Here is a 21,626-nt window from a genome sequence, read left to right as displayed (position 1 = left end):
TCATTTAATTTAATCTGTGACGATTGCAACAACTTCTGTATTGGCCAAATCGAACGAACTAGAAACAGTTATACTAATCTGTGAAGCAGGTATCTACACTTGAAAACTCAACACCACAAAACCGAGAAAATTGAAACTGCGTTTGTGGGTAGATATCCTGTGAAGATGGTTAGCGATGGAAACCGGTAAATATTGATGTTCAAATAAAAATAAGCTGATGGTTAAATTGGGTGTTTTCAATTACCTATAGGCTGTTGCATGTCACCTAATCAAAACATTATAGAAAACTTGACATCTGGCATAGGGAGCAAAAAAGAGAAAAAGTGTTCGAGAATCTTTTTCATTTGCCATGACGACAAAACTACGACAAGACGCAGTGATACAAGGGAAAAACAAAGAAACATGCATTTTTCTTGCGTCATAACGTTTCATGCGACCAAACTTAATCACCGTTTTCCGCCGTCGTGAAGCGTATACATTGCGCCGCATCTTATAGCAAAAGAAAATAGCATTGAATTTTTTACAAACTTGGTCTCTTTTTGTGTATTTCTATAGCGTTACAAACAATTCATATCATTACTGTAGATTGCCACCCTAATGTACTTGATAAATAATAACTGAAACTGGACAATGTTTTTAATTTAATTTAGATTCTTGGGAAGTTCAGTTTCGACAATAGAGAAACTAAATGAGAGCAGAACCTCTTGAAGAAACCGTGGCGAGCGCCTGCGTACGTTCTCTTAGGCTGACCGCAACACAGTACTGTTGTATGTATTGCCTACTCAAGCTCTTGCAGGCGCCACATACCGTACATTTTATCGGGCGCGCAGAACTTCAATCACTCAAGATCTCAGCCATTTCCTAGATATTTAAAGCGGATTCATAGTTAAGTGTTGCTTTTTTAAGCCTTTTCGAGGTGTAGGAATTTTAGAAATACCGTTACAAAAAATATGAACAGTATTATCTGAGGGCAGCAAAGAGCCTTAACAAATTGAGATTTTACTAGGGGATTATAGACTGGCGCCCTACTTCGTGCTCAGAGAATTTCAGAGTCAGTTCACGGACATTATTTTTCTAAATCAGTGCGACGCAAGTGTCAGGAAAAGTAAAAAAAAATCGTCTGCGATGATTTAAAGATATCAATTCAAGCACTGTTAAATACCAAACAATTCGATTATTGTAGCAGAATCATTATTGGCTGATCGCGTAGCATGCAAGCTTTGTATTAGTAATGTCCCTGGTTGTTTTCTCGTGGTAGCATTTTTTTACTTTTACTTAAATTTTATATTTATTATCAGATGGAAATATTACTTATGAAATATTAAATCATATTTAAAATAAAATTGATCTTTTCCATTTTAGTTACTAAGTGCGAAGGTTGATTTGGACACTACAGTACTTTCTGTAACAGGCATGATGCTAGTGAGTATTGGTGTGCTGTTGCCTTCGTCTGGCGTCTGAACTGACTTACACAGCGAGTTACAGTATGGGGACCTATAATTTAACTTGGATTCCCAATCACAATGCTAGTAATTGCATGAAAATACGAGGATTCACAACCAATTAAAAATTGGTAGAAAAATGGGAAACACCGAGACTGAGCATATATATATATATATATATATATATATATATATATATATATATATATATATGTGTGTGTGTGTGTGTGTGTGTGTGTGTGTGTGTATGCTCAGTCTCGGTGTTTCCCATTTTTCTACCAATTTTTAATTGGTTGTGAATCCTCGTATTTTCATGCAATTACTAGCATTGTGATTGCGAATCCAAGTTAAATTATAGGTCCCCATACTGTAACTCGCTGTGTAAGTCATTTCAGACGCCAGACGAAGGCAACAGCACACCAATACTCACTAGCATCATGCCTGTTACAGAAAGTACTGTAGTGTCCAAATCAACCTTAGCATATATATATATATATATATATATATATATATATATATATATATATATATATATATAGGGTGGTCCATTGATCGTGGCCGGGTCAAATATCTCACGAAATAAGCGTCAAACGAAAAAACTACAAAGAATGAAACTTGTCTAACTTGAAGGGGGAAACGGAAGGCGAACTACTCGCTGTTGAGAGGAATATCGTTACACGTATTGCCAAATGCATTGACGTTGACGGACATCATTTTGAGCACTTATTGCATTAATGTGGTATCTACAGGTAATCACGCTGTAACAGCATGCGTTCTCAGAAATGATAAGTTCACAAAGGTACATGTATCACATTGGAACAACAGAAATAAGATGTTCAAACGTACCTGCGTTGTGTATTTTAATTTAAAAAACCTACGTGTTACCAACTGTTCGTCTAAAATTGTGAGCCGTGTATTTGTGACTATTACAGCGCCATCTATCACAAAGCGAAAAAAGTGGTCCAACTAAAACATTCATATTTCTTTACGCACTACACGAATATGTAATAAAAATAGGGGTTCCTATTTTTAAAAAACGCAGTTGATATCCGTCTGACCTATGGCAGCGCAATCTAGCGGGCCAACCATAGCGCCATCTGGTTTGCCCCTTCAAGATAGACGAGTTTCGTCTTTGTAGTTTTTTCGTTTGATGCTTATTTTGTGAGATATTTGGCCCGGTCACTATCAATGGACCACCATATATATATATATATATATATATATATATATATATATATATATATATATATATATCCACTTAAACGTTTCTGCGCAAATATCTGTAGAGAAACAACAAACATTGAACAACGATTTTCGCGTGAATGTATGTAAGGCAGGGGCTCATGAATGAAATCACTATGTAACATTCCAAAAGGTAAGCAAATATTTTTTCAACACAACCCCATCCTTTGTTATGCCAGCATCGCTTGGATTTCCGCCCCTCCCCGGTTCTATAACGCCCTCCAAATCCTCGAACGCCATGCACTCCGCCTTGCCTTCCGCATCCGTCTTCCGTCCCCCACGCGCATCCTCTACGACCTCATCCGCTTCCCCCACCTTCTCCTTTTCCTTGAACACATCCGCACACTATATATTGTCCGCCGCCTTGATCCCTCTCACCCCCTGGTGTCTCCCTTCCTCTCCATTCCCAACCAGTTGCCGCGCATTTACCGTTGTGTCCCTCCCTCTCTCCATCTCCACACCCTCCATCCCCTTTCCCAACACGACTTCCACCGTCTACCCCTCCCGGATGATGAGCTTCGCCCTGACATCTACCCTTCCTACCAACTCTAACCCCATCTTCCTGCCTCCTCCTCAGGGCTCCCTCTCCTCCCCCTCCCTCCTTCTGAGCGGCTTTCCCCTCCTACTCCCCCTCCATCTCTTGTGCCTCCTTTCAGTGTCTCTGCGCTCCCTCCTGCCCTGTCTTCCCTTTTCCTCTCCCGCCCCACGTGTCTCCTGCCTCTTCGTGAACCCACGGTTGCCCCTCCTCTCTTCATCCCGCCGCTTCCTCAGCTGCCCCATGCTCTCCCCTCCTTTTCCATCCTCTCTGACCTTTCCCTCGGCAGGTCCCACCTGGTAGTATTACTCTTCGTCGTGTGTGCTGCTAGTGGGTTTTAAGTGTGTTGTTTCGGAGTGTTTTTAATACTGTGGTCGACTTTTAACCTGTGCATGCGCATTCAGTGTCTTCTCTGTGTTTCAAGCATCGCCAACTGTGTTTTTTAACTTTCTGGTGACTTTTTTAACTGTCCCCCATGAACGTCTACATGTCCATGTCTTTTTACCTCCATTTTCTCCCCTTACTCTGTTTTATGTTCCCCTTTTTTATCTCCTTATTGATGTATCATTTTATTCTTGTTTTAGTTGTCGTGTCTCTCGGCTGAAGAACGGCGGATTGTGCCGCTGACACCCCCCCCCCCCCTGCCCATATGCGGCAGGGGAATGAAATCACAATAAAGAAAAAAGAAAAAAAAAATAAATTTCAGCACAAACCTATTTTTCCTTAAATAGACACCCCGTGTCATTTCTTGCGTAAGCAATAACACGAAAAAGCATAAAAAGAATGGCGTTGATTGCGTCGCAATACGTCAATTACATTCCGAGAATGCAAAGTGAAGTTGACGTTTGAAATAAATGAAACGCTCCGCTATTGCACACCCCGAGATGCAAGTGTGAACCCTACGTTGCTCGAAACCGCGGTGTGACTGACGTATGTAATCTTACTTTCACTGTTATCAGGAGGACTGAAAGTAATAATAAGGCTTTGCTGCCACACACATAACGGCTTACCTCCTGTGTGTACTATTTACTTTCGTGCACTCTACAGAGCGCTATTGACCAGTGTACTAACCTAACAGTTCTCAAATGAATGGATAGGATTGGCTAATACTGTTCAGAGATTTCCCATGTGGTCGCCAAAGCTCATCCTCATTAACTGTTTTTATCTGAGAACATGTGAAAACTGGGTGTATAAGAAGTTTCAAAGAACAATTGACAACATGAAAGCCCGTATTACCGCTGCATGTGCCGCAATAGCACCAGAAACACTGACGGCAGTGAGTCGATCAGTGTTGGACCCTACACAGTGGTGTTCCCATTCAAATGGCGATCTCTTCGAACATACGTTGTAATATTTCTGCTGTGAGAAATGTCTTTTTCTGAGAAGGCGTATGTTTGTTTGTAGATACTATTGTACATTTATGTAGTGGTTCCGTAGTGTGCAAAAGTTCAGTTGTAACATAATCATTAAAAATGTTCAGGGACAATGTCTTGCACGTGTTATGAACCATTATTTAACTGATGTACAACTATTATTTACCCCTCTGTTAGATCCTCAATTATGTTTAGTCTGGCTGGTGACATTGGATATCTTGTTACCGTTATGTCCTTTCTATTACTGTGACAAAAATCAATAAAACACGAACGGCCACGCGGAGTGACCGCGCGGTTTGAGGCGCCATGTCCGGATTGCGCGGCACCTCCCGCCAGAGGTTCGAGTCGTCCCTCGGGTATGGGTGTGTGTGTTTTGTTCTTAGCATAAGTTAGTTTAAGTAGTGTAAGTCTAGGGACCGATGACCTGAGCAGTTTGGTCCCTTAGGAATTCACTCATATTTAAATTTAAATAAATCACGAACGAGTAAACCCTTTCCTTATTTTTCGTTGTATGTGACTGGACATCTGCATTGTTTCCAGTAAATAGCAGTAAATACAGCGTTTGTCGCGTTCTAGTACGTCAATCACAACGCCATTATGGGTAATGTGGGGTTCACGCTTTCATCTCTGGATGTTCAATAGCGGCGCGTTTCGTTTATTTCAAGCGTCAACTTCGCTTTGCAATATCTCTGGATGTAATTGACGTATTGTGATGCAACCAACGCCATTCTCTTTCTGACTTTTCATGTTACCGATTGCGTAAGAAATAATACTGAATGTCTATTTAAAAAAATAAATAAATAAATTTGGGTTGAAAATAATACTTGCTTACGTTTTAGAATGTCCCATAGTATTTACTTTCATGAGCGCGCAAAGTCGTTTTTCAGTATCTGTCGTTGTTCCAGAACTATTTGTGCTGAAACGTTTAAGTGGGCCACCTCGTCTATATACGGTGGTCAGGAAATGTCTGAAACCCTTGTAGGGATGTTGCAGGACAGGTTGTACTGAGACTGAAATGTTAAGAAAAAAATTCGATACGTTGCGCCGTTTCCGAGGTACACTCCTGGAAATGGAAAAAAGAACACATTGACACCGGTGTATCAGACCCACCATACTTGCTCCGGACACTGCGAGAGGGGTGTACAAGCAATGATCACACGCACGGCACAGCGGACACACCAGGAACCGCGGTGTTGGCCGTCGAATGGCGCTAGCTGCGCAGCATTTGTGCACCGCCGCCGTCAGTGTCAGCCAGTTTGCCGTGGCATACGGAGCTCCATCGCAGTCTTTAACACTGGTAGCATGCCGCGACAGCGTGCACGTGAACCGTATGTGCAGTTGACGGACTTTGAGCGAGGGCGTATAGTGGGCATGCGGGAGGCCGGGTGGACGTACCGCCGAATTGCTCAACACGTGGGGCGTGAGGTCTCCACAGTACATCGATGTTGTCGCCAGTGGTCGGCGGAAGGTGCACGTCCCCGTCGACCTGGGACCGGACCGCAGCGACGCACGGATGCACGCCAAGACCGTAGGATCCTACGCAGTGCCGTAGGGGACCGCACCGCCACTTCCCAGCAAATTAGGGACACTGTTGCTCCTGGGGTATCGGCGAGGACCATTCGCAACCGTCTCCATGAAGCTGGGCTACGGTCCCGCACACCGTTAGGCCGTCTTCCGCTCACGCCCCAACACCGTGCAGCCCGCCTCCAGTGGTGTCGCGACAGGCGTGAATGGAGGGACGAATGGAGACGTGTCGTCTTCAGCGATGAGAGTCGCTTCTGCCTTGGTGCCAATGATGGTCGTATGCGTGTTTGGCGCCGTGCAGGTGAGCGCCACAATCAGGACTGCATACGACCGAGGCACACAGGGCCAACACCCGGCATCATGGTGTGGGGAGCGATCTCCTACACTGGCCGTACACCACTGGTGATCGTCGAGGGGACACTGAATAGTGCACGGTACATCCAAACCGTCATCGAACCCATCGTTCTACCATTCCTAGACCGGCAAGGGAACTTGCTGTTCCAACAGGACAATGCACGTCCGCATGTATCCCGTGCCACCCAACGTGCTCTAGAAGGTGTAAGTCAACTACCCTGGCCAGCAAGATCTCCGGATCTGTCCCCCATTGAGCATGTTTGGGACTGGATGAAGCGTCGTCTCACGCTGTCTGCACGTCCAGCACGAACGCTGGTCCAATTGAGGCGCCAGGTGGAAATGGCATGGCAAGCCGTTCCACAGGACTACATCCAGCATCTCTACGATCGTCTCCATGGGAGAATAGCAGCCTGCATTGCTGCGAAAGGTGGATATACACTGTACTAGTGCCGACATTGTGCATGCTCTGTTGCCTGTGTCTATGTGCCTGTGGTTCTGTCAGTGTGATTTTGTGATGTATCTGACCCCAGGAATGTGTCAATAAAGTTTCCCCTTCCTGGGACAATGAATTCACGGTGTTCTTATTTCAATTTCCAGGAGTGTATTTAGCATTGAAATTAGCCAATCGGGGCGTCGCGCGCTCACATTCCGTTTGTTTTGTCAGCTGAAACTTGAATTCGTGCGCGCGATGGCCTGATTGGAAAGCTTCATGCTAAATAACTCGGAAACGGCTCTACATATCGAATTTTTTTCGTAACATTTATGTCTCAGTACAGCCTGCTCTGCAACATCCCTACAAGCGTTTCAGACATTTCCTGACCAACATGTATATGTATGTATATATCAAATTTTAATTTTTTCATTTCATTAGTATTTAGAAATAAAATATTTTTTGTAATTTGTAATTTACGCCACTCAGAAATCTTATAATATTCAATGGTCATATTTTCGAGTATTCAATATCCAGTAAATTGACATCTGGGCACTATGTATTAAATATAGTACAGTATGAAGAAACTCGAAGTGAACCAGTGTTAGAGCCAATCGTTATCCGACAGATGATACCAGTAAGCTGATTTTGATGTTTATTTTGATACGCAGTTAATCCTGCGTCGCCTGTGAGATGTCACGACACACCCAACCCATTTGGGAGGAGAGTTTTGCCCAGGTGGAGGCTCTGACTCGAAACTGCTAGACCTGAAGCTTTATCTGTGGTTTCATGTCCTGCCCATCTCTCATATACACGGAAAAAGAGGCTCACTTCCTTACTATTCAATTCAGTGGATGCCCTAATATTTGGTGCAGTGGGAAGTACCCTCTGCCATGTTCTTCATAGTGGTTTGCAGAATATTAATGTAAATTTCTGGGGGGGGGGGGGAGGGTCCAAATTTTTCTGTAATTTTATGTTATGTGTATAAAGTATGCTCATTTTAATCTTGTCTCACGTTCTGCTACCTAAAGCTATTTACAATAACAAAACCATAACAAATATCTGCAGAGTCATCGCAGGCAGCGCGCTCTGGTGGCTGCTTCCCGGGCGACGCGACGGTGCTGCTCTCTGACGGGCAGCGGCTGCCACTGCGGCGGCTCCGCATAGGCCAGCGCGTGCAGGCAGTTGACCTGGAGAGTGGCCAGACACTCTTCTCGGAGGTCATCCTCTTCCTAGACCGCAGCCCTAATGTGAGTATCCGCCTCACTATAATACTAAGCTCATCACAATTCACTCTTTATATGATTATCTTCGAAACTCATTAACATGATTCATTCTGCAGGAGAAACAGTGTATCAATAATTGTGCACTAGTTAGCATACAAATCATACCGTATTACTCACTAGTCATGACTCTGCAATGAGAAACTGCAATTTGTTGCTACATTAATTTATTTAGAAATGCGTCATATGTTACCTCATGTGGATCACATATATGTAATCATCACTTTGCTATCTCTACTACCCTTCAATGGCACTGAAAAATATTTTTTTCCGTAGAAAAGAGGAAAAGGAATAGCAAATTTTAAAGGAAAGAGAACAAATGAGGTGCAAGTGTAAGAAGAGCAGGAAGTAAGTTACATAAGAAATGTAACAAGTAAGAATGTAACCAATAGATTGGGAAGATAGATCACAAATAGTAAAAATAAAGAGAGGGAGATAGGGGCATATGATGACAAACTGAGAAAGAATGAAATACAAAAGGAAAGAAGAAAAATAGGTTATAGAACTAAGGAAGTAGAACAAATAGGAAACACAAAAGAAAGAGTCAATAAAGCAGAAGACATAGAGACAGCAGGCAAAAGAAAGAGGTAAGAAAAATGAAAATATTAAGAAGAATAAAGGAACAAAAAAGAAATAACTAGAAAGAGAAGGAAGTATAACAGAAAGGGAGAATGATGCAGAGAAGAAATAAGTAAAGAAGGCGGAGGACATTAGCGTTTAACATCTCATTAACAATGAGGTCATTAGAGACAGAGCACAAGCTCAAGTTAGGGAAGGATGGAGAAGTAAAGTGGCCATGCCATTTCGAAGGAACCCTCCCAGCATTTGCCTTACATATTTTAGGGAAATCACAGAAAACCTAAATCAGAATGGCCGGACGTGGGTTTAAACCGTCGTCCTCCTGAATGCGAGTCCAGTGTGCTAATCACTGCACTACCCCTCTCAGTAAAAACAAATGAATTATGTCTGGAACAAGAAATGGTCAGACAGGCTGCAAGACGAGAAAGGAGCAAAAACGGAGTAATGAAAATAAACATAGAAAAATATATGCAAAAGAGAAGGGAATCTCCGCAGAGTTGAATTAAGAGTGTGAAAAGAGAACAGAAACATATTAGAAAACATAAGGAAGGAAATTAACTTGCAAAGAAAGCAATGGAGGGATTGAGATGAAGAGGGAAAAAAAAGAGTCTAAGAATAAAGAACAGAGAAATGAGAGAGAATGAGATATTTTATGAATTAAAGAAGGAAGGAGTAAGGGAAGAAATAGAGGTTTGAGAAGGAGATGAATAGTACAAAGAGAAAGAGAGAAAGGATAAAAGAGAAATAAGTAAGCGGGATCAAAAGTAATAAAAGGGAAAAGAAAGTAATTAAATGGTATGGAAGGTGATTGAGATGGAAAAAAGACTGGATAAGAAGCAGAGTGAAAATGTATAGAGAAAAGGTAAATTCAGAGAGACAATAATTAAAGAAAAAAGTACTTAGTTTCTTGCAGAAGAAGTAGAAGAAGAGCAAAGGGGAAATAAAGAGACAAGGAGTGCGCCACATAACGGTAAGTATTGATGAGGACAGAGCAGAAAGAGAATGGCATGGTAGGAACAAAGAGGTAGTCGAGAATATAAGAAAGAACGGGTGACACAGGTAAGAGAAGAAAATAGAACATAGAAAGTTAAAAGGAAAGGCCAGAAAGAGATAGGGGGAGGGGGAGGATGTAATATTTCCTGAGTACACACCTTATTCCTTGTTCCTACTGCTCACGTACACCATTCTGTTTGCAGGAGGAGCGACCGTTCTTGCGGCTGTCCCTGGCATCCGGCAGTGCCCTCCTGGTGACACCAGCTCACCTGCTGCCCGTGGACGGGGGCTCGAGAGGTGTGCAGCAAGTCTTCGCCGGCAGCGTGCGCCCGGGAGACCGTCTCTTTGTAAGTTTCCTGCTCTCTGTACTGGTTAAGTCCAATGCCAGTTTACCCATTCCTGCACCCGAGTCCATACCGTACACTTCATATCAGATCTTTCCACACGTTTGTATGCTCCACCCAGATGATGGGACCACACTGGCTCACCATCACCAATTTTGCCCAAATTTTTGGTGTGTGCAGGGCTTGGCTCAAAATGAAAGTGACACAAAAGGGAGTATTTAGAGGAAATAACATTTTTGGCATGAGTCAGGTCAGGTATGAGTCATTTATAATAGCTTAGTGTCCAGGCAGCAGTTGGCACAGTATAACAAGTACAGAATTATAATCAGATAGTGATGGGGTTGAGCCTTCTATGGAGCCTGTTATTTTCTTTCTTCTTTGTTATTTTCAATTTTTATTTTAATCACACTCAAAATAAACTGAAATAATGTTTAATATATATTTTGTGTTAATGTTTTCATAAAAGCATCACATGGAAATGCAAAGGAAAATTTGGGATGCACAGGAACGGATTTCTTCTATTAATTGACTTGTGGAGGGACAAAAAAATCCACCGTTATGAGATTTTTCAAGATAAAGGGTTTCCATCATGTAAGATTAAAGAGAATCCCCTCAAATGCATTCACTGCTGCAACCCTACAATGTCTATTTTTGTTATGTAAAGAATTTGATCAAACACTAGAAAACTGGTCTTGTCTCATCATCTACATCTACATCTACATACATACTCTGCAATCCATCATACAGTGCGTGGTGGAGGGTACCTCGTACCACAACTAGCATCTTCTCTCCCTGTTCAACTCCCAAACACAACAAGGGAAAAATGACTGCCTATATGCCTCTGTACGAGCCCTAATCTCTCTTATCTTATCTTTGTGGTCTTTCCGCGAAATGTAAGTTGGCGGCAGTAAAATTGTACTGCAGTCAGCCTCAAATGCTGGTTCTCTAAATTTCCTCACTAACGATTCACGAAAAGAACACCTCCTTTCCTCTAGAGATTCCCACCTGAGTTCCTGAAGCATTTCCTTTACACTTACATGATGCTCAAACCTACCAGCAACAAATCTAGCAACCAGCCTCTAAATTGCTTCTATGTCCTCCTCAATCCGACCTGATATGGATCCCAAACGCTCGAGAAAGAGAGAAAAAGAAATTGCACCCTTAGAAGACTGCATCAAAAAAATTCCTTTCTACATCACCAGCTATCCCCATGAGTACTTTGTAACATGATGTGTTAGGTGACGTTTGCTGCCAACCTACATGATGAGAGAGAACCTTTTATGAAAGTAACAGAAACTTTAAAACAAACATGCAATTGTAAAAAGGCAGCATTTGTAACACGTGCAAGATGCCAAGATAATTACTGCTTCCCCTGTTTTTACAGTGAATGCCGCCCCCACACATGAAAATCAACAACTGTAAAATAATAAAAGTATCTAATTTTATGTACAAAATCATTGTGTACATCTCACTGCCCCTTACTGGGAATGTTCGAATCACAAGTTTTTGCAGTGCTTTTCCTCTTCATGCTTCTTGTGGATATATTAATAACAACATTGTTGTGAACATAATTTCAGCTTGCTTGCAATGTAATAAATGTAAAAACTGGGACTCGACCTCACAACCCTCCTTTTACCATTGTGTACTATTTCTGCTTTGCCAGCTTCAGCCTGCAAGCTACGCTGATGAAAATGGCTCATGCTTCCCATGACCCACTCCAAAAATCCTATTTTTTTTTTCAATAAGTGCTTGGCCATCTGGAGCTCTCACTTCTCCCACTTTTACTTCTGGCCAAGCCCTGCACGTACCACAAATTTGGATGAAATCGACGACGAAAAGTTGGCGCAGTCTCTTCCTACACCACCTAGTTAACACATAGCAATAAATTTTCACTCTGCAGTGGAGTGTGTGCTGATTTGAAACTTAAGGGCAGATTAAAACTGTGTGCCAGATCAGAGTCAAACCTGAGACCTTTGCCTTTGACAGGCAAGTGCGCTACTGACTGAACTATCAAAGCACAACTCACGATCCACAAACACGATTTCACTTCTGCCAGTACCACATAGTGGATCGTGTACTGCACTTGCATAGATTTGTTATTTGTTATTTATTGAGCATCCATTTTGTCATATACAATGATATAGGAGTTGTCATGTTACATTATATGAGTTTGTAATTATACAGTAAATTAATAACATAGGCCTACGGTGATAAAACATATATAAATATATATCTCATCCAGCATATAGTAGAGAATAACGAAACAAACAATAATTAATTATTTATAGAGCATACTATTTTCATACATTTGTTTTTCATATATGACTTATCATTATCATTGACCACTATAGTAGAGAATAACAGAACAAACAATAATTAATTAATTATAGTGTGTACAGGCAGACTATTTTCATACATTTGTTCAAATATGAATTATCATTATCATTGACCACTATGTCACTATGTTCTGAAAATCCATGTAGTCTGTAACACTGTAAAAACATTCTCTTAATAACATTTTTAAGCTCATTTTTAAAAATGTAAAACTTTTCTATCTTTTTGATGCTTAAGGGAAGAGCACTAAAAAGGATTTTGGGGTGATATATTGCACTTTTGTGATATTGGGCTGTTTTGTGTGTTTCTCTGTGGAAATCATTCCTGTGTCTCATCGGGTAGTCATGGCACTCACTATTTAAAGAAGAAAATTGGGGATGAGATTTGAAAAAGCAGATACTTTCGTAGATATATAAAGATGGAAGCGACATTATTTGAAATTCTTTGAAAATTTCCCTGCAGGGCTCTCTTGGTTCAGCCCCTTTCATTATTCTTAATGCTCATTTTTGAATAATAATTGACCGGTTTGCCAGACTTGAATTACCTCAAAATAAGACACCATACTGCAATAGACTATGCATAAGAGCATGATAAGCACATATTACAGTTTTTTCACTGCAGCAGTTTTTCAGCATTCTGAGTATGTATCAGCATTTACTTAGCTTTTTATTGAGCATTCCAATATGTTTATCCCACTTTAGACGCTCATCTAGCCAGATACCTAAAAATTTTGTGTTTGAAGTTCGTAAAATCTTCTGTTCACCAAGTTTCAAAACTCTATTGGGCTTTACTTTATTCAATGGCTGAAATTCATCCATACTGTTTTTTTTCTCATTTTCAAATAAACAGTTATCTCTAAACCATTTTCCTGCTTCTTCTTTTGTTACTTCTACTTTGTGTTGCAAGTTGGTCTCATTTTGAGCTTTAATAAATAAAACTCATATCGTCCGCATACAATACATCATTAGCTAGTGTTAAACAGTTTGGTAGGTCATTTATGAAAATCAAGAACAAGAGGAGTCCCAGCACAGAACCTTGTGGCACTCCATTGCTAACTTTCTTATATTCTGTTAGTAGAGTTCTAGCCTGTGAAAGACAAAGGTCCCAGGTTTGAATTCCAGTCTGGTACACATTCTTAACTCTCCAGTAAGTTTAAAAAAATCTTGTAGTCCACTTAGTGGACTGTGCAGAAAACATCAAGTTGTAAAGTTTGTGACATGTTTGTTTGTGTGGAGACTGTTTGATGCAGAGAGAAAAACAACCAATCTGCTGACGTGTGTGCATGTTAATGTACCACAGATAAAGATATATTCATTTATACCCATTACACCCCCTGTGTATGTATTGGATTTAGAAGTGAAGAGTGATTTTCTTTTCAAGCAGTTGTTTCATCCATTTCTTATATCCTCTACACAGCTTTCATTCCCAGTCTCCAAACTTTGTAACCAATCTTCAAGATTTGACTTGCTCCTCGATCTTACCTTTCAATGATACATTTTTATATGAAGGCAACAAACATTACTCGGGCTGTAGAAAGTTTATTAAAACCACGGCCGGTTTCACACCAGTTTAAGAACATCCTCAGGTGCTATAATTGTATCTATAACATTATTTATCTAACAATTTTCTTGAAGCCTCTCCCCATCCTTCACAGCATCATATAAAGCTTTCTTGAAGCCTCGCCTCATCCTTTCATGTCACTGATAAAATTAAAACCCACTAGAAGCGTTTGTCAAATAGATAATATGATGTGTCCCATAACATCAGTTGGAGGTGCATTGGACTCAGCTATAAGCAACCTTCAATGATGTTTTGACAGAGCCTTAATGTTTACTGATTCATACCACTTTGGCCTTTTCTACTAATATCCATGTTCTGGACTCTTTTTCCTGTTTCTATTTGCATGGCAGGGAGAGGAGGACAAGTGGAGTAGAGTTCATGATTGCAAGACTTTGTGCAAGTACACTCTGTGCAGTGTCTCATGGATTGACGTCCTATGGCACTATTGTTGCATCCTAGTTTTTACCTACTCACTTCTTTCATTATCATCATCATCATCGTCATCATTATCATCATCAAAACAATAAATTACATGACCCCACACCCCATAAACTAATTTCATTTAACAGATGTTGTTGTTGTTGTTGTTGTGGTCTTCAGTCCAGAGACTGGTTTGATGCAGCTCTCCATGCTACTCTATCCTGTGCAAGCTCCTTCATCTCCCAGTAACTACTGCAACCTACATCCTTCTGAATCTGCTTAGTGTATTCATCTCTTGGTCTCCCTCTACGATTTTTACCCTCCACACTGCCCTCCAGTACTAAATTGGTGATCCCTTGATGCCTCAGAACATGTCCTACCAACCGATCCCTTCTTCTTGTCAAGTTGTGCCACAAACTCCTCTTCTCCCCAATTCTATTCAATACCTCCTCATTAGTTACATGATCTGCCCATCTAATCTTCAGCATTCTTCTGTAGCACCACATTTCGAAAGCTTCTATTCTCTTCTCGTCTAAACTATTTATCGTCCACGTTTCACTTCGTACACTCCATAAAAATACTTTCGGAAACGACTTCCTGACACTTAAATCTATACTTGATGTTAACAAATTTCTCTTCTTCAGAAATGCTTTCCTTGCCATTGCCAGTCTACATTTTATATTCTCTCTACTTCAACCATCATGAGTTATTTTGATCCCCAAATAGCAAAACTCATTTACTACTTTAAGTATCTCATTTCCTAATCTAATTCCCTCAGCATCACCCGACTACATTCCATTATGCTCATTTTGATTTTGTAGATGTTCATCTTATATCCTCATTTCAAGACACTGTCCATTCCGTTCAGCTGCTCTTCCCGGTCCTTTGCTGTCTCTGACAGAAGTACCAAGTCATCAGCGAACCTCAAAGTTTTTATTTCTTCTCTATGGATTTTAATTCCTACTCCAAATTTTTCTTTTGTTTCCTTTACTGCTTGCTCAATATATAGATTGAATAAGATCGGGGAGAGGCTACAACCCTGTCTCATTCCTTTCCCAACCACTGCTTCCCTTCATGCCTCTTGACTCTTATAACTGCCATCTGGTTTCTGTACAAATTGTAAATAGCCTTTCACTCCCTGTATTTTACCCCTGCCATCTCCAGAATTTGAAAGAGAGTATTCCAGTTATAGTTTAGAAATAACTTTCAAATGTAACCACAAATAGGTGCCATTGTGCAAGACGGAAGTAAAGCGTTTCAATTAGGGAGCTGAATCTACCCCTCAGTGTGTCATAGCTAACAACACAAACCAACTTCACCTGATGTTACTTCCCACCTTCTCCATCATAAATTGTAATTATTCCTCTTGACGTGATATGCCTCATTTTATGTGACTATGGGCTACCGTACTGTGAACATCGTATTTCTACTGTATATTTATTTTAAATTAGATACTTGTATATAAATTTTTATCTCTCTCTGTCATTCAGATTCTATCTGGTAATATTTATTATTAGTATCCAGATAGTTTTTGCACTCTGGATGACAATGTAAGATATTAATATACTCCTTGGGCCAGCAGCCAGATCATGAAACACCTCGACATCTCCCCACAGTCCAACCAGCCGCCATCTTCATGTGAATATGCTGTTGCGTGAACTTCCTGGAACTGAAGTCTGAATGCAAGCAGCAGCATAAAGCACCGCAGGAGGCAAAGCAGCACGTGAATGAGAAATTGTCATAACTGTGTAAAGAATCTATTGAAAATAGACTATCTGACAACCTTATAAATAGAGACAAGGGTTACCCTTTAAGTAAGACCTGGTACACTGTTTTATCAGACATTTTAAAACAACGGTCTTTGATTCAAACATCAGGACAGTTTATAACAGTGATTTATTGATTTCACCAGCTTCCACTACTATATGTTCACTTGCACTAGAGTGCAATTATGACAATTTCTTGCTCACACACTGTTGACCTTCTGTGGTGTATAAAGGAGCCACTGTTCGCAGTCTGTGTTCCGACCCAGCGAGTTTCTGCAACAGCATATTCACCTGAAAATGGCGTCCAAGTGGACTGCAGAAATATTGTGTCCTGTTGACTTCATGATCCAGCTCTAGACAAGAGATGAATATTACCATTTATTATGCCAGGAAAGCCTGCATGTTCACAACATAAGATACTGTTTATTTGTTGTTGCTACAGCATGAAGCAGAGCTAACCAGTAATGCTGCAATGAGCACTACTCTCCAAATTCATACTAATAATTCTCAAATATATTAAACATATTATTATAATTATTATTGTTATGAGTACATTTTCATTATGAGCACTTGTAATACTAACACATATTGGACTTTTGACTAGATCATTTTCATTGTCCTTCTTCCCATAAAACATCAACAAATATTCTGTCTAGGAAAATGCTTTCTAGAGTCTAGAGACATAGAGTGCCCCTTCCCCCCCCCCTCCCCCCCCCTCTCTCTCTCACTCTCTCTCTCTCTCTCTCTCTCTCTCTCTCTCTCACACACACACACACACACACACACACATGCACATACACATTTTACTCCAGCCCAATTGAGGATTTATTCCAAAAGCTAACAAGTTTTCTTTCTCTTTTCTGTGTACCTGTCAAGAAATGAACACCTCTGCTCTTCAATAACTCATCTCCTTTACGCCTAAATTATTTACATTCTAGCATACCTTTCCTATTATATTTACTTCATCAGATTATAGCCAAACCAGTAACTTCATTACCTTTGTCTTTTACATAGACTTCAGTATTCATGATATCACAAACAAAAATAAATGTTTCTTGTAGTGACCATTTTCGCAGCAGCTGTATATAAACTGCAGTTGTTTCAAAGAAAATGCCTTTTTTGCATGCTGCACATCGGAATTTTTATTTTTATTTATGCACCCAGACTTGTTTCGCCTTTTTTACAAGGCATCTTCAGTGGGAGTCAGGTAACTTCTAATTCACTGCATCTAAGCAAACTGCTTTTTCTCATCTGGCAACCAGGTGGACATCTTACACTTCACTTTCAGTTCACTGTCTACGTTAACTTAAAAAAGATGGCAGTTACAGTGATGTGTAACGTCAACAGTGAACTGAAAGTGAACTGTAGTATGTCCACCTGGTTGCCAGATGAGAAAAAGCAGTTTGCTTAGATGCAGTGAATTAGAAGTTACTTGACACCCACTGAAGATGAATTGTAAAAAAGGCAAAACACGTCTGGGTCCTTGAAGCAAAATAAAAATTTTGATGTGCAGCATGTGAAAAAGGCATTTTCTTTGAAACAACTGAAATTTTAAAAATTAATATGTCTTTTCACCATACTTTTAGAAATTCATACTCTGTAAATACTTCTCTCTGCTTAACAACTTTCACATTGGTTTATTTCGTCACAGAATACAATACACACAATGCAGGCCACACTGATAATTAAGTCCATCCCTACGTGAATGTGTAAGCATGGATGAACATGAACATGAATAGAAACAGGAAGATACATCTTTCTCACACTTTTATTTTCTCTTTTTCAGTTATAATTCTCACATGGAATTGGATCAAAATGGCAGTTCTTGTGGAACTGGCTGTTGACTAAATGTATTGTTCTAACTGGGGTGGCAATGAATGGCTCCCAGTGGGGCATATGCAGTCTTGTTTCTCCAGTCCCCACTCATTCAACATAAAACATAATACATAGCGTATAATTATTCCACAAAATCATTACATGAAAAAGTCTTTAGTCATATATTAAAAGAAACACTGGTATATTCTTACGTCACTTATGTGGCAAAGGCAGCAGTGTTCTCAAAAATTGCATCTCACTACACTCTGAATCTACCAACAATCCTCAAATGTCTGTACATATTTATATCTTTATCCTTTCTCCTCCTGCAATTAAGCGTCTTGCTTTTCCTTACACTTTCCCTGTTAGTTTTATTTGTGCCATGTGAAATGTCAACGAAAAATTAATCAGCACCAATTTAATATTTGTTCAACAGTCTCTACATCCATGTGCATTTAGAAAAACAGTACGATAAATGTAAATTAATGCCGATGAATAGGAAAAAGAATCCTGTGATGTTTGAATACTCTATTAGTAGTGTAGCGCTTGACACAGTCACGTCGATTAAATATTTGGGCGTAACATTGTAGAGCGATATGAAGTGGGACAAGCATGTAATGGCAGTTGTGGGGAAGGCAGATAGTCGTCTTCAATGCATTGGTAGAACTTTGGGAAATGTGGTTCATCTGTAAAGGAGACCGCTTATAAAACACTAATACGACCTATTCTCGAGTACTGCTCGAGCGTTTGGGATCCCTACCAGGTCGGATTGAGGGAGGACATAGAAGCAATTCAGAGTCAGGCTGCGAGATTTGTTACTGGTAGGTTTGATCATCACGCGAGTGTTACGGAAATGCTTCAGGAACTCGGATGGGAGTCTCGGAAGGAAAGGAGGCATTCTTTTCGTGAATTGCTACTGAGGAAATTTAGAGAACCAGCATTTGAAGCTGACTGCAGTATAATTTTACTGCCGCCAACTTACATTTCACGGAAAGACCACAAAGATAAGATGAGAGAGATTAGGGCTCGTACAGAGGCATGTAGGCAGCCATTTTTCTCTCGTTCTGTTTGGGAGTGGAACAGGGAGAGAAGATGCTAGTTGCGGTACGAGGTACCCTCTGCCACGCACCGTATGATGGATTGCGGACTATATATGTAGATGTAGATGTAGAAAACAATGATGTACAAATGTTCCAATCTCTTTCATTCTGGATGCCACTCCGTTTGCCAGGTGTCAGGCGAGAACGTGACGTCGGTGCACGTGGAGCGGGTGCTGACAGTGTCGGAGGAGAGGCGGCCGGGCGTCTACGCACCGCTGACGCGCCACGGCACCGTCGTCGTGGACGGCGTCGCCGCGTCCTGCTACGCCGTCGTCTCCAGCCACTCGCTGGCCCACTGGTCCTACGCACCCTACCGCTTCGGCTCCGGTGTCCGGGACTTGTTCCGGAAACTGTTCTCGACCGGTCCAGAAGGTGGCGGACCGGAGGCCGCGGGCTCCGAGCGGACGACGCCCGGTTCTGGCGTCCACTGGTACGCCCGTGCTCTGTACGCAATTGCCAGGTTCGTCCTGCCCTCCGGCATGCTGTACAAGTGATGTGATCGGAGTTCCCTCTGTGATAATTTAATTAGTGACATTGACTCATTAGTTGGGGAACTTTCAGCATACCTGTGCTCATCCTCAGTGTATTTTTCCTACTCTGACGAAGATACTTGCCTTTGACAAAAACTGCGACAAGGTGAAGAGTAAAACATTTGAGAACTTGTTGGTGTCACTGTACCTATAATGCATTACATACACTATGAAGTAATGCTCCAGTGTAGATAGTGTATATCCTGGTGATAAAAAAAATGAACAACAATATAATGTGATGATGTCGCTTGTTTCCATCGCTATAGAAAATTAGCACGATAGTTCCATTTATTGACTAGGTGTTTATAAGACACCACAAATAATATTACAATGCACAAACTGCAAATGTCAGAATATATCCTAAATTGTGATCCGAGTTGGCCATCGTAATAGAAGGAATGTGTGATTTCATCTCTGATTCGATACCTAGTAAAGTGTTTGTCAGTACCAGCAGAAATATTTAATCTTCAGGTGAAAATATAGACCTGATTTTGCTATTGCTTTTACAGCATGTGGCAGGTTTGTTAGTGCTTGATATTTGTACTGAACAGCTAATTGTGACTCGAGAACCAGCCTGCAATTTTTGATTTAATTGGCAACTGATAGTTTGCCATTGTCTTCTGACATTACCTTCCTTTATTATTGCCTTACAACTACTAAAATGAGACAACAAAACTTATGAAACCTGGATTTCTCCACATTACACCCCTGAATGAAGGTGCCAATAAGAAAGAAATTACACACAGTCATAGGTATGGTCCAAATGTGGAAATTATTTACCTGCGATGCTGGACATCCGCACTGCTTACAAAAAGAGTATGACAGAGAGTTTAAGCAGCAGTATTGTCAAGTATAGGAAAAGATAAACCAGGTTTGTTTGGGAACAAAATATGTGAAAAGAACACAGTATCATGCACAAAGACTGAACATTTTGGTCAATCTTCGTATTGTTAACTCATTTTGATAAAAGTTCCATTCGGAGTAGAAGTGTCCGAGGCTTCCCTCTTCATTTAGAAAATGTATTGACAACAAGCAACCTCTCCTTCAGGCTCATGGGATCCGAGACTAAACAGATAACAAGAAAATATGAATAACCCAATACACACATTTGTGACGGAAACTACTGTTTACTGTATTTAGAAAACATGTTACATATCATATATCACCAGAAACTGACTACTTTACAGATTTGTACTTAAACCGTGCAGTATTTTCTATTACTTGTTTATAGTTCACTTTCAGTTAATAATTGTCCAATATTAAAGTAGTGATCCAGAGGGAAATTAAGTAGAACAAAATGTATTTCATCTGCTTGAAACTTTTTTTTGCAGCTAACAACAGTTATCCATATGCGATTTCTGTCTCTAGGCTTCCTCACTGTCTCATCTTTGGGTGTGCAGGAGAGGTCACAGATTTTCTTATCTCCTCTTCATTTGTCATGCAGCAATTCACTGAAAATTCTCATCAAACACTTTAATTTAGCCATTGTTCGCATTTTGACATTTGAAACTTTCACTCACTTTTGCTGTGCTAATCACACATAGCATGCATTATCAGCGTCATGCAAGTTCAAGGACATGATAACCAAGTAATGATGTTGAGCTTTCCGCGGTTATCAGTGCAACATATACGTCTCTCACTTTCATCCCTTGCATAACCATTTTCCTAAACTACAAATTCATTTTCAGCTTTCACCAGTTTCTTTTAATTTCTTTATTCTCTGTCTCATTTTACAACTCATTTAATTATACGCTATATTAAGGACCCACACTTTTTCTTGGTGTTCCATACCTTGTCTTTTCCTGCCCCTACATGCTCTCTCTCTCTCTCTCTCACCCCCTCCTTTTCTTTAATGTCCTCTACCCCTCCTCTCATTCATTCTACCTCTACCCATCCTCTTGTCTCACTCATTTTACATGTCCTTTTCTTGCCATATCTTACACTCATTCTCTTTCATTATAATGCAACACAAAGTGAAAATTTATTTTAGAAAAAGAGGTCC

The 21,626-nt window shown here is 40.5% G+C and overlaps 1 protein-coding gene across 1 annotated transcript; it reads left to right on the top strand.

Moving 5' to 3' along the window:
- The first annotated feature begins 1,879 nt into the window (after nt 1–1,879).
- LOC126214967 (sonic hedgehog protein) lies at nt 1,880–19,758 on the top strand. Its single transcript, XM_049941601.1, has 4 exons — nt 1,880–1,895; nt 7,969–8,150; nt 9,959–10,102; nt 19,226–19,758. The coding sequence occupies exons 1-4, from the start codon at nt 1,880–1,882 to the stop codon at nt 19,586–19,588; spliced, it is 705 nt and encodes a 234-aa protein (XP_049797558.1). The 3' UTR covers nt 19,589–19,758.
- Nucleotides 19,759–21,626: the final 1,868 nt, after the last annotated feature.

The sequence above is a fragment of the Schistocerca nitens genome, chromosome 12, assembly GCF_023898315.1.
Source record: "Schistocerca nitens isolate TAMUIC-IGC-003100 chromosome 12, iqSchNite1.1, whole genome shotgun sequence".
Lineage (NCBI taxonomy): Eukaryota > Metazoa > Arthropoda > Insecta > Orthoptera > Acrididae > Schistocerca > Schistocerca nitens.
Note: the sequence above shows the minus strand (reverse complement) of the source record. Positions and strands in the feature narration are given on the sequence as shown.